This window comes from Protobothrops mucrosquamatus, unplaced genomic scaffold (assembly GCF_001527695.2).
Source record: "Protobothrops mucrosquamatus isolate PMUCROS unplaced genomic scaffold, P.Mucros_1.0 scaffold4737, whole genome shotgun sequence".
NCBI lineage: Eukaryota > Metazoa > Chordata > Lepidosauria > Squamata > Viperidae > Protobothrops > Protobothrops mucrosquamatus.
The window spans coordinates 7,129-22,511 of NW_015390629.1; the positions used below are offsets into that span (position 1 = coordinate 7,129).

General features: G+C 55.0%; 1 protein-coding gene and 1 long non-coding RNA gene across 2 annotated transcripts; one reads left to right on the forward strand and one right to left on the reverse strand.

Annotated features, from left to right (window-relative positions):
* The first annotated feature begins 65 nt into the window (after positions 1–65).
* LOC107299264 lies at positions 66–1,278 on the forward strand. The gene is made up of 2 exons (XR_001549174.1): positions 66–107; positions 295–1,278. It is a non-coding gene; the product is annotated as an uncharacterized LOC107299264 (long non-coding RNA).
* A 2,222-nt stretch (positions 1,279–3,500) lies between these two features.
* On the reverse strand, positions 3,501–15,199 carry LOC107299263 (serine/threonine-protein kinase PLK1-like). Its single transcript, XM_015828627.1, has 10 exons — positions 15,068–15,199; positions 11,345–11,513; positions 8,330–8,474; positions 7,288–7,381; positions 6,260–6,479; positions 6,012–6,173; positions 5,847–5,924; positions 4,670–4,824; positions 4,157–4,339; positions 3,501–3,806 (listed from the first exon to the last, which is right to left on the reverse strand). The coding sequence occupies exons 1-10, from the start codon at positions 15,182–15,184 to the stop codon at positions 3,600–3,602; spliced, it is 1,530 nt and encodes a 509-aa protein (XP_015684113.1). The 5' UTR covers positions 15,185–15,199; the 3' UTR covers positions 3,501–3,599.
* Between the last annotated feature and the right edge of the window lie 184 nt (positions 15,200–15,383).

The following is a 15,383-nucleotide window of genomic DNA, read 5'->3' on the forward strand; positions in this document are numbered from 1 at the left end:
CCTTGCTGACCCTCTTGGCCCCTCTCACCCCCCTCCCAGACCTCAGGAAGTTCCGGAGATACCAGGGCAGCTCAGTCCGTGACCTGTTGCGAGCCATGAGGAACAAGGTACTCTGCCAACCCTGGCTGGGCTCTTCCGGGAATGCAAGGCCCTCCGTGGCTGAGTGGCACTTGAGTGAGTGGGCTGCTCCCATTCGCTCGGGCACCTCCTGTCCCCCTGGTCTCACCATCACAGCCACACTGAGTGTGGCACTGTCCCTTGGGGGCCCTGGCACCTGGACTCTTTCTCCTTCAGAAGCATCACTACTACGAACTGCCCAGCAATGTCCAGGAGGCCCTTGGCAGCCTCCCCCACGGATTCATCCAGTACTTCCTGGACCGCTTTCCCTGCCTGCTGCTGCACACTTACCGGGCCCTGCGCCTATGCGCTGCTGAGCGGCTCTTCCGGAGATACTACTGCCAGGGGGAGTGAGGTGCTTTCCAGAGGGACGGAGCTCGCTGGCCCCTGCCAGCACATGCCAGCCTGCCCTGCTCTGGAGGGACCCATTCGGCACCAGCACAGGGCATCCGAGCTCCACCTGCTCCCTGGGGAATAGTGTTCGTGCGGGTCAGAAGCTAATGTATGGGGCTTCCAGGAGGCCCCAGGCAGAAGAGAGCAGAGGAGTGGGGGGGTGCCCCTCCCAAAAGAATCTGCTGCCTTCCCTTGAATTCTCACCTGAAGAAAATGGCCGAGCATCACGTGTCACCGTGGGCTGCATTGCTGATGCAGCGTGCCTTGCGTGACCAGTAACGAACTGGGCCCTGCTGCAGACATTCCAGAGGGGGGGGTCTCCTGACCTCTAAATGCAGGCATTTTATTCTGAGACACACAATGAACGTGGAAGCAGGGAGCATCTCCCCTTGCCTCAGAAGCCTTCTGGAGTGAGGCTGGGGGGGTGGTAGTAGCAGAAAGCTGCAAATCGGATGCGCAAAGCACCCTACACAGTAGCAAGGCCACAGAAAGGAAGGAAGCAGAACCCCTGTGCTCCGCGGCTGGACGACCATGAGGAAGGAGCCCTTTTCTCAGCATTTCCTGGCTCCGGGGGGAGCCAACGGCAGGGCTGGGCCCCCGCTTGGACTAAGATTGCACGGAGAAGGCACTTTGGGGATCAGGCTTGAGAATGTGAAATGCTGTAACTACATTTTAATTGTGATTGCACTTACACAGAAGTCCAAGGCTGGACTTACTTTAGCCATAATTTGATGTACTAGACAGAATTAGATCAAATTTGAACGTGAACAGTATTGTCACTGTTATTTTTTTTAATTAGATAATTTTAATGGATTGTGGAAATGCGAGTCAAACTATTGCTTGGTTTCAGGAAAACATTTGGCAAAATTTGTCACGGCTGGCTCCACAGCAGCCCTGACGCTCACTGAAAGAGGACCAGGAGGGAGTCCTGGGGCCACCCAGAGATCAGCCTGTATTTTGACCATTAATGTGCCGGATGGGATTAGCACAGCAGCCCAGATGGCTGCCAAGAGAGAAGATCCGCTCTCCTGCATGTGCTGCTGCCATGGTTGCTGAAGGCCTAGAAAATAATGCAAGACTGATTCAGGCAGCAATCATACAGTAAACCCGGGGTTTGCTAGGGGCCACTTTTGCCGTAAAGCAAAAGGGTTTGGGGGGTTTTTTTCCGGCAAAACTGTCATGACCACAGGATGGTACCAATGATGTAAATATGGCTTGGTTGCCAGACCGAATGCAGTCACGTGACCCTGGGACTCCTTACTGTTGAAATTTTGAATCTGGGTCGCAAGTACCCTCCTAGGGAGGTCCATTGCAGCTCCAGTCACTAAGTGGCTGGCTGTAAGTTGAGGATGACCTATACTCCCCAACTGAAGCAACCATGGAACATTCTGGCAGCGTTTGTCTCAGAGGACAGGTGTAACTGAGACCCTCTGATGCCCTTGCGCAAAGACCGCCAGTGTGGCCCCTGATCAGGTTCTTCATCTTGCTGGTGGCCCATGGGGGGGGGGGGTTCAGCCCGTTGGGGCATCAGATCAGCAGTTGTGTTCACTGGACTCAGCCACTCATCAAATGGTCTGCTGTGTGAAGCCCAGCAAGGCTATTTGGCAAACTGTGTTTAGCTGTACAGTGATAAAAATCTCCCACAGTAAACCATGGAAGCAACAGAAGCATGCCTAAAATGGGTTTGTCTTACGTGTACAAATTAGCTTAAAATATCCCCGCCAGGCTCTGGGTTCTAATTGTGAGGACAGAGAAGATCGGCGCTCCCATCTCTTTAGGGGCATCCACACAAACATGCCCCTCTCTGCCACTTTTGGCAGGAATAGACGAGGAGAGGGCTTCCTCAACCGGTATGGGGCTCAGCCGTTAAGGCCCTTAAAAGCAGTGGCGAAGTGCCAGCACGGCTCCTTAGGGCCAGCAACGGCCCAGGGATTAGCAGACGACAGCTGTGGGGCAGGGACTGCAGTGGCCAGGCATTCCCTGTCCCAGCAGGGCCACTCTGGACATGCACGATGCCTTGGGAGTGGGGAGTACATCCAGGCAACAAAGGGTCCCCACTGCCTGAGGCCTCCTCCATCCTGGGTTTGCTGGTCCTTGTCAAGCCCACCCTTTCCATCACTTGGGGGTCGCTCACCTGTGGGTGCACCAAGCCTCCAGTGACCCAGGATCTCCCTCAGGAAGTTCAGCTGAAGGCTGCCGTTCGCTGCTTGTGGGGTCTTTGGCTGCAATCGCGAGAAATCCCCAGGCCAGGCGCTCCAGGTTGCTGGATGGGCTGGGAGTGGACCTCAGAACAACTGTGGTCCACCGCCTGGCTAAGAAGACCTGGCCTGGGGGTTGACGAGAGCCGCTCCCCCTCGTCTCCTATGCATTCCCTTCTGCCTCAACTCACGACGCCAGTGCTGTGAGCTGACCTCCCCCCCCCGATGCCACACCCCCTCCCAAGAGGACAAGATGGGCTGGGGTGGAGGCCAGCTTTGGCAGAGAAGTCAGCCAAAGCTCCTTCAGAGGTCGGCCAGGGCCATACGTACTTCTCCCGCCTGGGGAGGCTCTCGTGGCGTTGGCCAAAACCGCCTTTCTTGCAGGCTTTCATGGCCACCCTCCCTTCTGCACAGGGCTGGCGGCTGTGGGAGACACGGGTGGGCTCAGAGAGGAAAAGCTCAGCTGGAGGAGAGTCCCCAGTCCCAGGAAAAGCAAGCAAAGGCCTGATTCTCCGTTGCACAAAGCCAAAAGGAAACGAGCCGTACAGCCGCTAAGCCACGGCTGCAGCCGCCTGACTGGAAAGGGGCTGCCTCGTCCGTTGGTGCAGGGCCTGAGCCCACCTCCAGAGAGGGGCTGGAGAAGGAATCTGGCTGGGTGAAATCTCTTTATTCAAAGTGAGTATAAAACAGTTTAGTCTGAATGGGGGGCAGAAAAGGGGAGGGGGCTTTCCTATCAGAATCTGAAGAAAAGGCATCCCGTTATGTTACAGTCCTTTGGTTGCCAAGGGGCCCCCGGGCCCCCAAAGCAGCCTGGGGCCTTGTGGGGCCTGGCCAGGGAGGGCCCTCCAGGGGGGCTGCACAGTTCTGAGCCAAGCGGAGCCTCCTCCGCCTCTAGCTTGGCGCCTGTGTGGAGGGGGCTCCCGATTTGGAGGACAGCAGCTTCTCCACCATGGTGCGGGCATAACGGAGGCGGCTGGCCAGTTCCTTGCAGCAGCCAAACTCCTCAATCAGGGCCAGTTTGTAGGTGTGGAACTCGCGCCGTTCGTTGATGTAGGTGACGGCGGCCATCAAGGGGCAGAGGATGAGCTTGGTGTGGTCCTGTGTGCCAAGAACAGACAGCGCCGGGCTCGCTTAGCATCAGGAGGCAGCAGTCCCCAATGGCAAAGCACTCGGGCCTACCCTCCTAAAAGCAAGCCTGTGGCCTCATTCTGAGAAGGGATTCAGGGTTTCGGCTAGGAGGACTCCAGGCCTGGGGGCTGCGAGAACTACAGGGCTAATTCAGAAACATTGTCTGCCTCCTTTCCTCCCAGGAAGGCCAGATGGATGGGAAGGGGGGGGGTCAGTTCCTCCATCACTGAAGCCTTGCAAGACCACTGTTTATTCCCTCTGGTGGGCAGCTCCCACCTGCCCCCCCTACACCACAGAGGGCTCCACGGCCCACTCGTCACCTGGAAGAAGTTGACCTGCACGGTGCCATTGCTCAGGTGCAGGACGATGGCACTGCGAGTGCGGAACCAGTTCAAGAGGTAGGGCAGCCGCGCCAACTCGTCCCCTTCCCGGGGGGTCACGTTTGCACCAGCTTTCAGCAAATGTTCACTCATGTAGTTTTGGAAATACTCCAGCAGCTTAATCTGAGAAGGACGGAGCAGAGCGGATTAGCCGACCAGGGCAGGGCTAAGCCACAGCACAAGAAGACCCCCCCCTTCCAGGAAAAAGCCAGAACGCCCCCTCCTCTGCATCCCTGGCCCTGCGGCCTTGCCCATCTCTTGGACGGGAGCATCCGTCCACCAAGCCTTTTGACCCACCGGCTTTTCCTCCAGTCCAGATGGAAATAGGGATGCCCCTTCAAGCACAGACTCAAGATTGCAACGGAGGAGACCGTCTTCCCTCCCCCTCCCCATCAGAGACAGAAGGGGAAACTGAGGCAAGGGTAGAGCAGTGCCCCAAGGGTCCTCTCTCACCTTCTTACTGAAAGTATCTGGGTAAGATTGCACGTCAAAATACAATTCAGACCCATTCTGGTCAATGTACTGCAGTTTGTGCCCATCACTGTACATGATGAGGCGAGTAGAGTCGTTGAAAAGGACCCCCACACTGTTGTCACACAGTTGGTAGCCTGCGGAAGAGAAGGCAGGGGCGTCCTCAGCTACCTTGGATCAGGCCGCAATCCCACAAGGATTGCTTTGACCTAGCCGGAGAGCAAGACTGCAGCCAGCCAGACACATGCTGTCTGCATGCAGGGAGCGTTTGGGAATCGGGCCAAGACCACCGAGGCATCTGGCTGGATCGCACCCTTTCTCCGCACACGATGGGGAAAGCCCTGACTGGCACAAGGGGTTTAGCTGGACTGGGAAAGAGCGCTCTCTAATTCCCTCAGGTATACCAGTCTTTTAAAAGAAACATATCACAGCGAGCCCTGCTCAACGTATGACCACTCATTCAGATGAACAATGGCCTTACGGCCCGTGGCCAACATTATGGCTGTTGCAATGCCCCCGTGACCGTGTGACCCTTTCAGCCAGAAGCTGAGAGGAGTGGGAAGGCCACTGCAGTGCCATGGGGTGCGTTGCTGGGAGACCTGAAGGAGCAGGTGGGGGACAGATTCATCGTGGGGAAAATATCAGTAAGAGTTAAGACTGATTTCATAGTACATAATCAGTTAAATCTCTTTAACTCAATCCAGAAAAAGAGAGAAGCAAAAGGGAGAGAAATTGCTGGAATTCTGACAAACGTCACCAGCCTAATTAGTGCAAAATTTCCTGGGTTAGGGCGCAGTTTGAGACCCGCAAGTGTTGACAGACTGACAAATTGTCAAGAGAAACGCCAACTGAATTCTCTCTACATTCATATCTGATCAAATCAAACCACTTCGATTTTGAGTTCAGCCAGTATCAATCTCACATCTGTTATCCCTCGTATGTTTTAGGGCCTTTGGGGGGGCAAGTCCAGGGCAAATTGGCCCTCCTCCAACCAAGAGGGTCTGCCAAGACTTTCCCCCCCCCCATTCATATAAAATACAGAACAATCAACCGTCCTTGCAGGGAAAATGGAGCTGGGGTGACGGTGGCTGTTTCCAGAGTATTCCCACCCAAGGGCCATTGGTCAACCCAGCCCCCTGCCCCGAGACCACCTACCTACCTAGCCCATATTTGTCAGAGTAGTCCACCCACTTGCTGACCCAGAAGATGGGGATGCAGGCCGGGTCCTCAGCCTCCTCTGGGGAGAAAACAAAGAGAGGCCCGAGTGAAGAAGCGCCCCGGGTTGGCCGGCTCGAAAGCGCAGCCTCATCCGGCCGCCCCTCACCTTGCCTGACGGGAGTTTTTTCCGAGGGCCGGCAAGCGTTGACTTGCATCAGCTGCTGCAGCAGGTCGGCCAGGTAGCAGGGCAGGGGCTGTCCCGACTCCGGCAGGGTGCCGGCATTGTCCTCCTTCTCAGTCACCTTCTCCAGGGCGGGGCTCTCCGGTCCTGCGCCAGGGAAGAACCGGCAAGGCTCAGAGGCCGCGCAGCCCAGGGCCACCGGGCAGGTCCTCCAAAGCCTCGCCCCAGCTCACCTTTGTTCACCACCGCGAGAGGCCTCCTACTGCTGGGGTCGAGGCTGCTGGGCGCCAGAGAGAAGCGGGGAGGAACCGTAAGGCAGGTGGTGGGCAGCCGCGAAGGGATGTAGCCCACCGTGAAGAACTCCTCATTCAGCAGCTCGTCAATGGTGGGGCGGGCAGCCGGGTCATGTTGCAGCATCTTCTGGATGAGACTAGCAGCCGCGGGGTTGATGTGCTGGACGGACAGACAGACAGACAGAAGGTCCACAGGCCATTCCTACAGAAGCCGGTTCCTCATAGGCCAGGAGGAATTCAGCAGCAGCCCCGTCAACAAAACCTCCTGCTTGCCCCTCCCCCAGCTACCAATGTCCCTCCCCTTCATGAGGCTACAAAGCCAGTGCTGAGCATTCTGGCCCAGGGACCTGCTCGGCTGGATTCCAGGCCAGGCAAAAGGCAGCTGCAGGAGAGCCTGGTGTCTGAAAGCTCAACAAGCAGGAGGACCCAGACGGTTGGGAGCAATATGCCGGCTCTGTAAACTGCTTAGGGAGGGCCGTAAAGCGGTATGTGAGTCTAAGCGCTTTTGCTATTAAGCCAAGTGGCTCAAGCAGCAGGATGGAGCAGTCTGATTCTTATGAACATTATTTAATGTTTATGCCACCCCTCTCCCTTATAAAATGACTCGGGGCAGCATAAGATTTCAGCCATTGAAATGAAAATGACTGAAAAGGGGCAACTACCAAATGCTGCTAAACGACAATCTGTTAGGAGTGCGGCTCACACAGCCCCAGGAGGAAAAGAGCAGGAGCCGTGATTCAGTGAGGGTCCCAGGCACCCCACCCCGGGCTAAGCCTGAGAGAAGAGCAGGCAAGGACACACTTGTTCTGCATCCACTCCAAGCAGACTCTGTCTGTGTGTGTGTGTGTGTGTGTGTGTGTGTGTGTGTGTGTACACAGAAACGCAAAGCCGGCCCAGCCCCAAGTCCTAATGAGCAGCTCCCCTAGGATCCCCTTGCCGCCTATCTGGGAGCTCCGAAAAGAACCCACCGTAGGAATCGTGTATGCGTTGTTCTTAATCCGAATATACGTTTCTTTCAAACAGGAGGTTTCAAAGGGTGGCTTCCCAACCAGAAGGGTGTACCTGCAAGGAGAGAGAGCTTCAGACCAGCTCCCCATAAAGCCTCTCTCCCAAGAGGCCCAGGGGCCCTTTGCCCACCCCGTCTTACAGTGCAGGGACCTGCTGATCTTCAGAAGGCAGAGCCAGTTCTGCTCCCCCCCCACTTCTGGGATCATGAGAACACCTGCACTCTGCATCAGACACACCTGAATCCCCCAAGCGCAATGCAGGAAGGGTTCACCTGTTGAGCCACCCAGCTGATGGGCTCTCAAGTCCCTGGTGTCTAAAGGTGGCTTTTGTCACTGATAAGTCACGCCTAATAATTATGGGAAGGGACTTCAAACAGCTACAGATTATTCAGCAAATCCCAGTTAAAACAAGCCAAAGCTGAGCTCGTTGAATTTGCCTCTGCTGTTTGGGGAGTCCCACATTCTTACAGAGAAAGCAAGTCCTGCAAGTGTCTATGGAGATCCTCAGCTGTCCAGGTCATGGTTGTCCCAAAGGAGCTTTTGCAAGAGGCAACTGGACTGTCTTGTTTTGCTAGAAGACCTCTTGCTTCTCACCCGAGAAGCTTCCTCAGTTCTGACTGAAGGGTGGAGAATGGAAGGATTTATATTCCTTGCAGTCATCTGGTCATTAGGGCTCTTTCTGAGAGTCGTTGAGGTCATGACTGCAAGGAATAGAAATCCTTCCATTCTCCACCCTTCAGTCAGAACCGAGGAAGCTTCTTGGATGAGAAGTGAAGTGTCTTCCAGCAAAACAAGAAAGTCCAGTTGCCTTTGAAAGAAAGCACCTTTGGGACAAGTCCTGCAGGGTCCCACCCAGCCCCTATTTGTCCATTCCCCAATCTGCAGAACTGGGAGATGTGGGCAAGACTCCCCTCCCCAAAGTTCCTGGTGCTCTGGGGGTCTGTCCGTCTGTGTAATTTTCCTCTTGTGATTTCCACTTATCTTTGGGCACCCCCAAACTTACATGATGCAGCCGATGGACCAGATGTCCACTTCAAAGCTGTGCCCTTTCTTGCCCAGCACTTCGGGGGCAATGTAGTTTGGCGTCCCACACAGGGTCTTCTTCCGCTCTCCGTCATACTCCACCCTGGTGGCCAAGCCGAAGTCACCTGGACAGATACAAGCCCCGGGCTCCTGAGTCCGGGTTTGCTAGGACCCAAATCCAGCAGGCAGAGCCAACCAAATACTCTCCCAGGTGCCTGAGCTGCAGACCAGGAGAGGGTCCCCAAGCCACCGTCCGGCTGGCTCTCACAGCTCTGAGAAGCCCCTTTCCCCAGGCCCAGCCGTCTCCCAGGCCCTCCAGGCACTTGACGCCAACAGCTACAAGTCTGGAAAACCATAATCAAAGAGCAGCCGTGATATTCTAAATATCATCAGGTTTTAGGAACTATGACGTTTAAGCAACAGCCGTCCCCGAGTTCCAGGGATCATCCCCAGGGCCAGCGAGTGGCAACTTCTAAAGATCGGCCAATGCTGCTTCTTGCTCCTGCTTTGCTGATTGTCACACTTGGCCTCCTTGCTGGGCTTCACCCAAGGAGGCCTGGAACTGGCCAACAGTCAGGCCCTCTTGGCTCCTGTGTGTGTGTGTGTGAGACAGAGAGAGATACGCCAGACCCGTTGTCTGTCTTGGGGTAGTGGCAACGGGATCTGGAGTTGGAGGAGGCCACTCTCTGCCACTCGTCTTGGACAGATTACTCCCTGGTAACCCACAGTTCACCATGACATTTCCCCCCCCCCAAAAAAAGTAGGGAGGGCTCTTCAATCCAGCTACTCGAGGAGCCGAGCGGATCTAAGGGGTGCCAGAGAAGTTGGGCATTTTGCTTGCGGAAGCCTCTGCTGGGTAGCCAGCCTTCCACATCTGGTGGATACAATTGCTCAGATTTGCTCTGACTCCAGCTGGGTTCTCCAGGGAGGCATCGTCTTGGGACCTTCTCTGGAAAGACTTCGATCCTGAGGGTCCCGAGGAAGTCGCCAGGGTCCTCAGCCCTGCAGACACAGCCACATGGGCTTTAGGGCTTCACCTCCAGAGACAGATGTGTGGGAAGATTCAGGCAGTGGTGAATGGCTCTTGGCCCAAGGGGATGGTTACAGCCTGCCTGATAGAAATGGTGGGTTGCTCCTGCCTCAAGAACGCATCGCTGGGTCTCTCGGTTTGGTCAGTTTTTGTCCAGTCTCCAGCCTTCTCTTTGGGGAGGGGGCGGTTGTGGAGGTGGCTGATCTGCAGTTCAGGGGGTCCTGGAAGCAGCAGATTACCTGGAACCCTTCCAGTCAGGTCCCAGACTGGGATAAGTGCACTGGTTGATGACCTCTGAAGCAGGGATCCACTGGTTGCCCTGATTGATAATCTCTGGAGCAGGGGAGTCCTCAACTCATGGGCTATGGCCACCACCGGGCTATGGCCTATTCAGAACCGAACCACGAGCCCCGCGCGCAAGCGCAACTCCACTTGCTCAAGCTGGTGCACATACACATATGCACTGGACCGCCGCTCATGTGAGTGGAACTGCGAGTATGCGCATGCATGCCGGACTGCCACTCACACGGCCTGGGTTCCCCTCTCCCTCCCCAGCTGGGCCGCCAAGCCGCGAAGGTCGGGGACCGCTGCTCTGGAGGACCTGAGTTGGGGGAATCCTTAATTCTTTTGGATCTCTCGGCAGCCTTAGAGACCATCGACCAGGGTGCCCTTCTGGACCGGCTCAGGAGATCCGGTGGGAAAGGCAGTTTTACAGGGCGACTCCTCCTCCTTCCAATGCAGGTTCATGTTGATGGAGGGGGCAGCAGTCTAGCCCATGTCCCCCTATTTAACCTCTATGTGATGTCCTCCACTGTACATCTCTGCCCCAGCTAACCTGGCGAAGCTTCTCTCTGGGCCCAGAGGCTATGGGTTTGGGGCCTCACAGATCCTGGAGAAGGAGATATAGCACCCTCTAATCTGGGTGGGGCTGCACTTGAAGAAGCTACAGTTAGCACAGAATGGATGGCATGGATAATTACGGGGGTCTCTTGCTATGTCCATATAATGCCACCCAAAGGGCTTCTGGGCACCATTCAAAGTGCTGCTATCACCCATAAAGATCTTCAAGGCATAGAACTGAGTTACCTGTGGGACAACCTTCTTCTGAGACCATCTGCCCAGCCTACGGATGGGCACATTCCAGGCCCTTCACTGAAGCATGCCTCTAACGGACCCAGGAGGTAGCTGGACCTTCTCTGGGCAGCCTTTGGGGACCATCTTCCACTGGCAGGTTGAGCAGAGTTCCCCACTGATGAACTCTAGAGGTTTTCAGTTCTATTCCCCATTTTAATGTTTAAATCTTACTGTCAACGCTGCTAACATCAGATGTTCTTGCTTCGACAACAGATGGAAATGCAGCCATTTTTTTCTATTTCTTTTAGAGTTAGTTGATGCTGGGAGGGGGAATGTGGATGAGAGTCCAGCTAGTCATAACAATAATAACTCAGCCGTGGGAACCCAAGATCATTGGGCCCAGAGTTGATAGAGTTTTGGCGGGCTGGAGACTGGGCAGAAAAACTGCGCTTCAAGCTAACTGGGGAATGTGATTTATGACTGTTTTTTGGAGGAGGGAATTGTACTTTTGTTATTTTGTGTCCAGGGGAGGGGAATTTAGTTTTTTGTTTCGACTATGTAGTGCCGACACGTTGTTTCTCGAATAAAAGATTCTTTAAGGTAAACAATGCCTCAAAGTTCTTTTGAAGAGTTTCATCTGTCAGAACCATGACACTGACTTTGTATGAATTATGTTTTCCCTTTTTTGCATGTCATCCAGAATCACAGTTCGAGTTGGGCAGCCCCATAAATGGGAAATGCCTTCAGCGTCATGGAGAGGATGCGGGCAGAGAGCCATCGGACTGGCCCTTCTCCAGGCCTGAAAAGCGGCGGGGCCAAGACCCCTCCCAGACCGGGGGGCCCTCCTACCCCCTCAGCCATGCCCAGAGAATGGGACCGCAGCCCACTCACCAATCTTCACTTCCATGTCATCGTTCAGAAACAGGTTGCCCAGCTTGAGGTCGCGATGGATGACGCGGTTGCTGTGCAGGTATTGGCAGCCCAAGATGATCTGCCGCAGGTAGTAGCGGGCCTCGGGCTCCGTCAGGGCTTTCCGACGCTTGTGCAACTCCAACAGGGACTGGGGGAGAGAAGAACAGCCCGGGAAGCTCTGTGAGAAGCTGTGATCGGGAGAGGCAGGTGCCCCACCACTATAGGAAACACGGATGAAAGAGTTTCACCCGTGTTTCCTCATAAAAGCATTCAGAAACTTTGGGGAAAATCAAAGCAGGTGTGCTACTTGTAAGTCTCCTTATCTCGGCTGCTAAACTGATAAAATAGAAGAACTGATTTGAAAGATTTTCACTACTTGACCGGCTCAAGAAACGCCAAGTGCCTTTTTCTGATCCAGCTGTAAATGACCGGATTCCTACAGCAAAGTCACTACATTAAGGATGAATCAGTGTCCATGTCCTCCTCACTGGGAAAGTGACAGGAGACCCTGCAAATAAAAGCCACAAAAACCCAGCCCCAGATTTACTGCTAGATTTACCCTGGGCCAAGAGGCTAAGCAAACTCCAAGGAAGGATATGAACACAGAACTTGTGGATCTGAGGAAAGAACGAGCAGACATCAAAACAGTCCTTTTGATGTACCCTCCCAGCCCTGCCAGCGATAGGGAACTCCAGAATCAATGTAGCCTCTGAGCTGCTCATCCTTTAAAGCAGGGGGCGGATCCAATGTTGGCAACTTTACGACCTGTGGACTCAACTCCCATGCTGGCTGTGGAATTCTGGGAATTGAAGTCCCCAAGTCTTAAAAGGCTGGCAGCCCTGTTCTAAACTCTCTCAGGCCTCTGCCTCTCCTCAAAGGCACACAGAAAGCTGTCAGCGCACTACTCCCACTTCCTTGCCCACCATTGTGAAAGCGACATGACAGGGACTCTTCTGACCTCTGCACCAGCCATGTTGCAAGAACCCCGGCAATCCCGATGCCCAAAGGGTGCTGCTCTGCAAACGTAGCAAAGCTTCGCCAAGCAATACAGGAACCCAGTCTGGAGACATAGCCTCCCCTGCCTCCAAAACTGGGAGGGGGCTCCCCTGACCCCAGGAGAAACAGCCCCACCCCACTTCTACTTGCACGGGACAAGCCAAAGTATGGTTCCCCTCGCCAATGATGACGCCCTCTAGAAAAGCGCAAATCCCTCCCTCCTGACTCTGAAGAGGATGAATTCCTTCCCACCCTTTGCTCAAAAATCAAACTTTGCAGGTTTCTGCCTGGCCCAAACAGTCCTCAGGTTGAACCTCCGTATTCTAAATGGTGCTCCAGCCAAATTCACCTTCAGAGTGAGGGATTAGCCCCCCTGCAGAGGCCCTGGGAGCTATGCCTAAATCTGCCAGCAGCCCTTTCCCAAACCTGCTCCAGTTAAATGCCTTCAATCAAGAGTCGCCTCCTGCTACAGACCCCTACTCATGCCAGCCACAAGAACCTACTGCCGAGCCAAGAGGACCCCCCACCCCCCAATCAAAGGATAACTGAAGTGGTGGCCTGAGGTCACCTCCAATCTGCCCTGAGCCCTGCCAAGTCTCCTCCTGGAAAAGTACAACACCCATGGTTGGATAATGCCAAAAAAGCTCTTGCTACCACTTAATAGACTTATGTACCCAATTCTACAGCAGGAGCAGCACAGGATCTCCTACTAGAAGCAATTGCTGGCATGCAAGAAAGAAAGAGGAAGCCATGGGAAACGGCCAGACAGGCTCGTTCAGGCAGCCAGAGCCAATGAGTCAGCTGTTTCTGGCACATCCCGTAAAGCTCCCAAAGAAAGGGGCCAGCCAGTTAGACCCTCACATCCGCCCAGGGACCCGGGAGGCATTCTTTCGGAGTCTATATGGATCCCTCCCCTGGAAGTGGACGCCCTGGCCAAACTATAGAGAATCTGCCAACGTGGGCACCAGTGTCTTGTTGCCCAATTAAGACCAGGGAAGACCTCCAGAAAACCTAATCCCTCCAGGGACCATTAAAAACAATTTGGGCTTCTGGCCTCGCTCTTTACCGGCATCAGCACCTGAGGCCTTGTGATCATTGTCCCTATATATGTAAAGAGGGGGGAAAGGATGATCCACCCTGATCAGTCTCCTCAACACAATCCTCAATCTGTGCCAGACGCCCAAGAGGGAAAGCCTAGGCCTGGCTGGAAGAAAAGATACTTTTGCAGGAGAGCAATTCGGTTTTAGGGAGGGATGATCCTTCCGCCCCGATCAGTGCGCCAACATAAAGAGAGGTGGCCTCATTTAAATACTATTGATAAATGTACTGACTGAGCCTAGTTAGAAACTTATCTATATGAATATGATATAATATTTGAGGGAAACAGTGAGGGAATGTTACTGATGTAACCTGAGATATATATGAATGTTTTTGTTATTGACTGATTTCCCTAGCACCACGCTGCTAAGTATTTGGGTGTTAAAATTTGAAAAATTAATAAAACTTGTTTAAAAAAAAAAAAGAGAGAGAGGTTGCCTCCTCCCACAAGGCAACCTCTCTTGTACGCCCCATCCTAGACTTCAGTGAAGGAGGCCCCTCCATTGACTGATGTATACTTTATCCAATAGGCAGGCTCAACGTAGGATGCAACCCCCAGGCCGCTGGAATGCGAAAGGGGCACAGGCGGCTGCGGCCTATCCAACTTCAGTCCTGTGCCAAAAACCAGCTCTAGCGATTCCAGGGTCATTCAAGAGGGCTTGCTAGGCGCTCCTACCCCTCGTTTTAGATTCTTTTTAGGTTTTAGTTTCTATAGTTTTAAGTTTTTGCATGTATTTTTTTAAAGTCTGATGTATCTTTTATGCTTTTTAATCCTTTATAGTCCACCCTCCTTTTGCTGCTCTTTGGCCATAATAGGGGTGTTTTTTTTAAAAAAAAAAGTTGTAAAGCTCACCTGGGGGAGGCAGGAGGAGGAAAGTGTGAGAGGGAAGCCCAAACGCACCGTCCCTGGAGTTGCTGTCATGCAGGTGGGGCAGGGAGGAGCCCAAAGAGGCTTCAACGGGGACCCCGGGGCCAAGTCAAGGAAGAGGAGCAGTTGGGCCAAGTCAGGGGTCTCTTGAGGGCTGCAGCCCCTCCTCTTCTCCCGAGCCCGGCCAAGCGCCGCCTTCCTCTCTCCCAGTACCGCCACCACTTCTCCGAGCCGCCCCTCTTTAAGGGGGAGTCCAAGGTCAGCCCCACGCTCATTTGCTCCTCTTCGCTTCTATTCAGCAGTTAGATGTCTGCCGACGGCATTGCCACCCGGTCCCAGCAAGGAGGAGCGCCACTCTCCCCCCCCCCGGAGCACCAGAAAGAATCCAGGCGGAGGAGGAAGCAACCGACCCCCGACAGAAACGGAAACGCTCGTTTTCGAACGGGGGAGCTCAGCGCCCCCCTCCCCACCGGCTCCTCCTTCGGCTTTCCTGGGCCTCGCTTGCAGCAAACGGCGGCCGAGGGGAGGGGGGGGGGAAGCTGCCGCCGCGCCCGCGCCTTCCCGCCAGCCACCGGCGGTCCGGGAGGGGGCCGTTCCCACCGGCCAGGCGCTTGCAGGAGCAGAACCGGGGGTGGGATGGGGGGGCTCCGACGGGACCTCCGGCCACGGGCGGCGCCCCTCCCCCCGCCCGCTTCCCTCTCTCCTTCTCTCCCTCCCGCCGCGGCGCCCGCCCTGCCTACCCGCCGGCGGCAGAGCTCGAGCACCACGAAGACGAAGTGGCTGTCCTCGAAGAAGCCCCGGAAGGCCACCACGTGCGGGTTCTGGAGGCTGCGGTGGATGGCGATCTCCATGGCCATCTTCTCCTTCTGCGGCGCCTTCAGCAGCAGCGCCTTGGGCACCACCTTGCAGGCGAAGGTCTCGCGGCTCTCCGCCTCCGTGATCTCGTAGCACTTGGCGAAGCCGCCCTTGCCCAGGAAGCGGCCCAGGTTGTAGCAGCGCCGGCTGCGCGGGTCCACCAGCACCTCCGGCACCGCCCGGCTCTCCGACGCCGGCCCC

Coding starts and splice junctions, on each gene's coding strand:
- LOC107299263 (XM_015828627.1), bottom strand. CDS start 15,184: ATGGCCATGGAGATCGCCATCCACCGCAGCCTCCAGAACCCGCACGTG. Junction 6,174..6,259: donor TCTCGCGGTGGTGAACAAAG/GTGAGCTGGGGC, acceptor TCCCTGGCGCAG/GACCGGAGAGCCCCGCCCTG. Junction 4,825..5,846: donor CTCTGACAAATATGGGCTAG/GTAGGTAGGTGG, acceptor TCTCTTCCGCAG/GCTACCAACTGTGTGACAAC.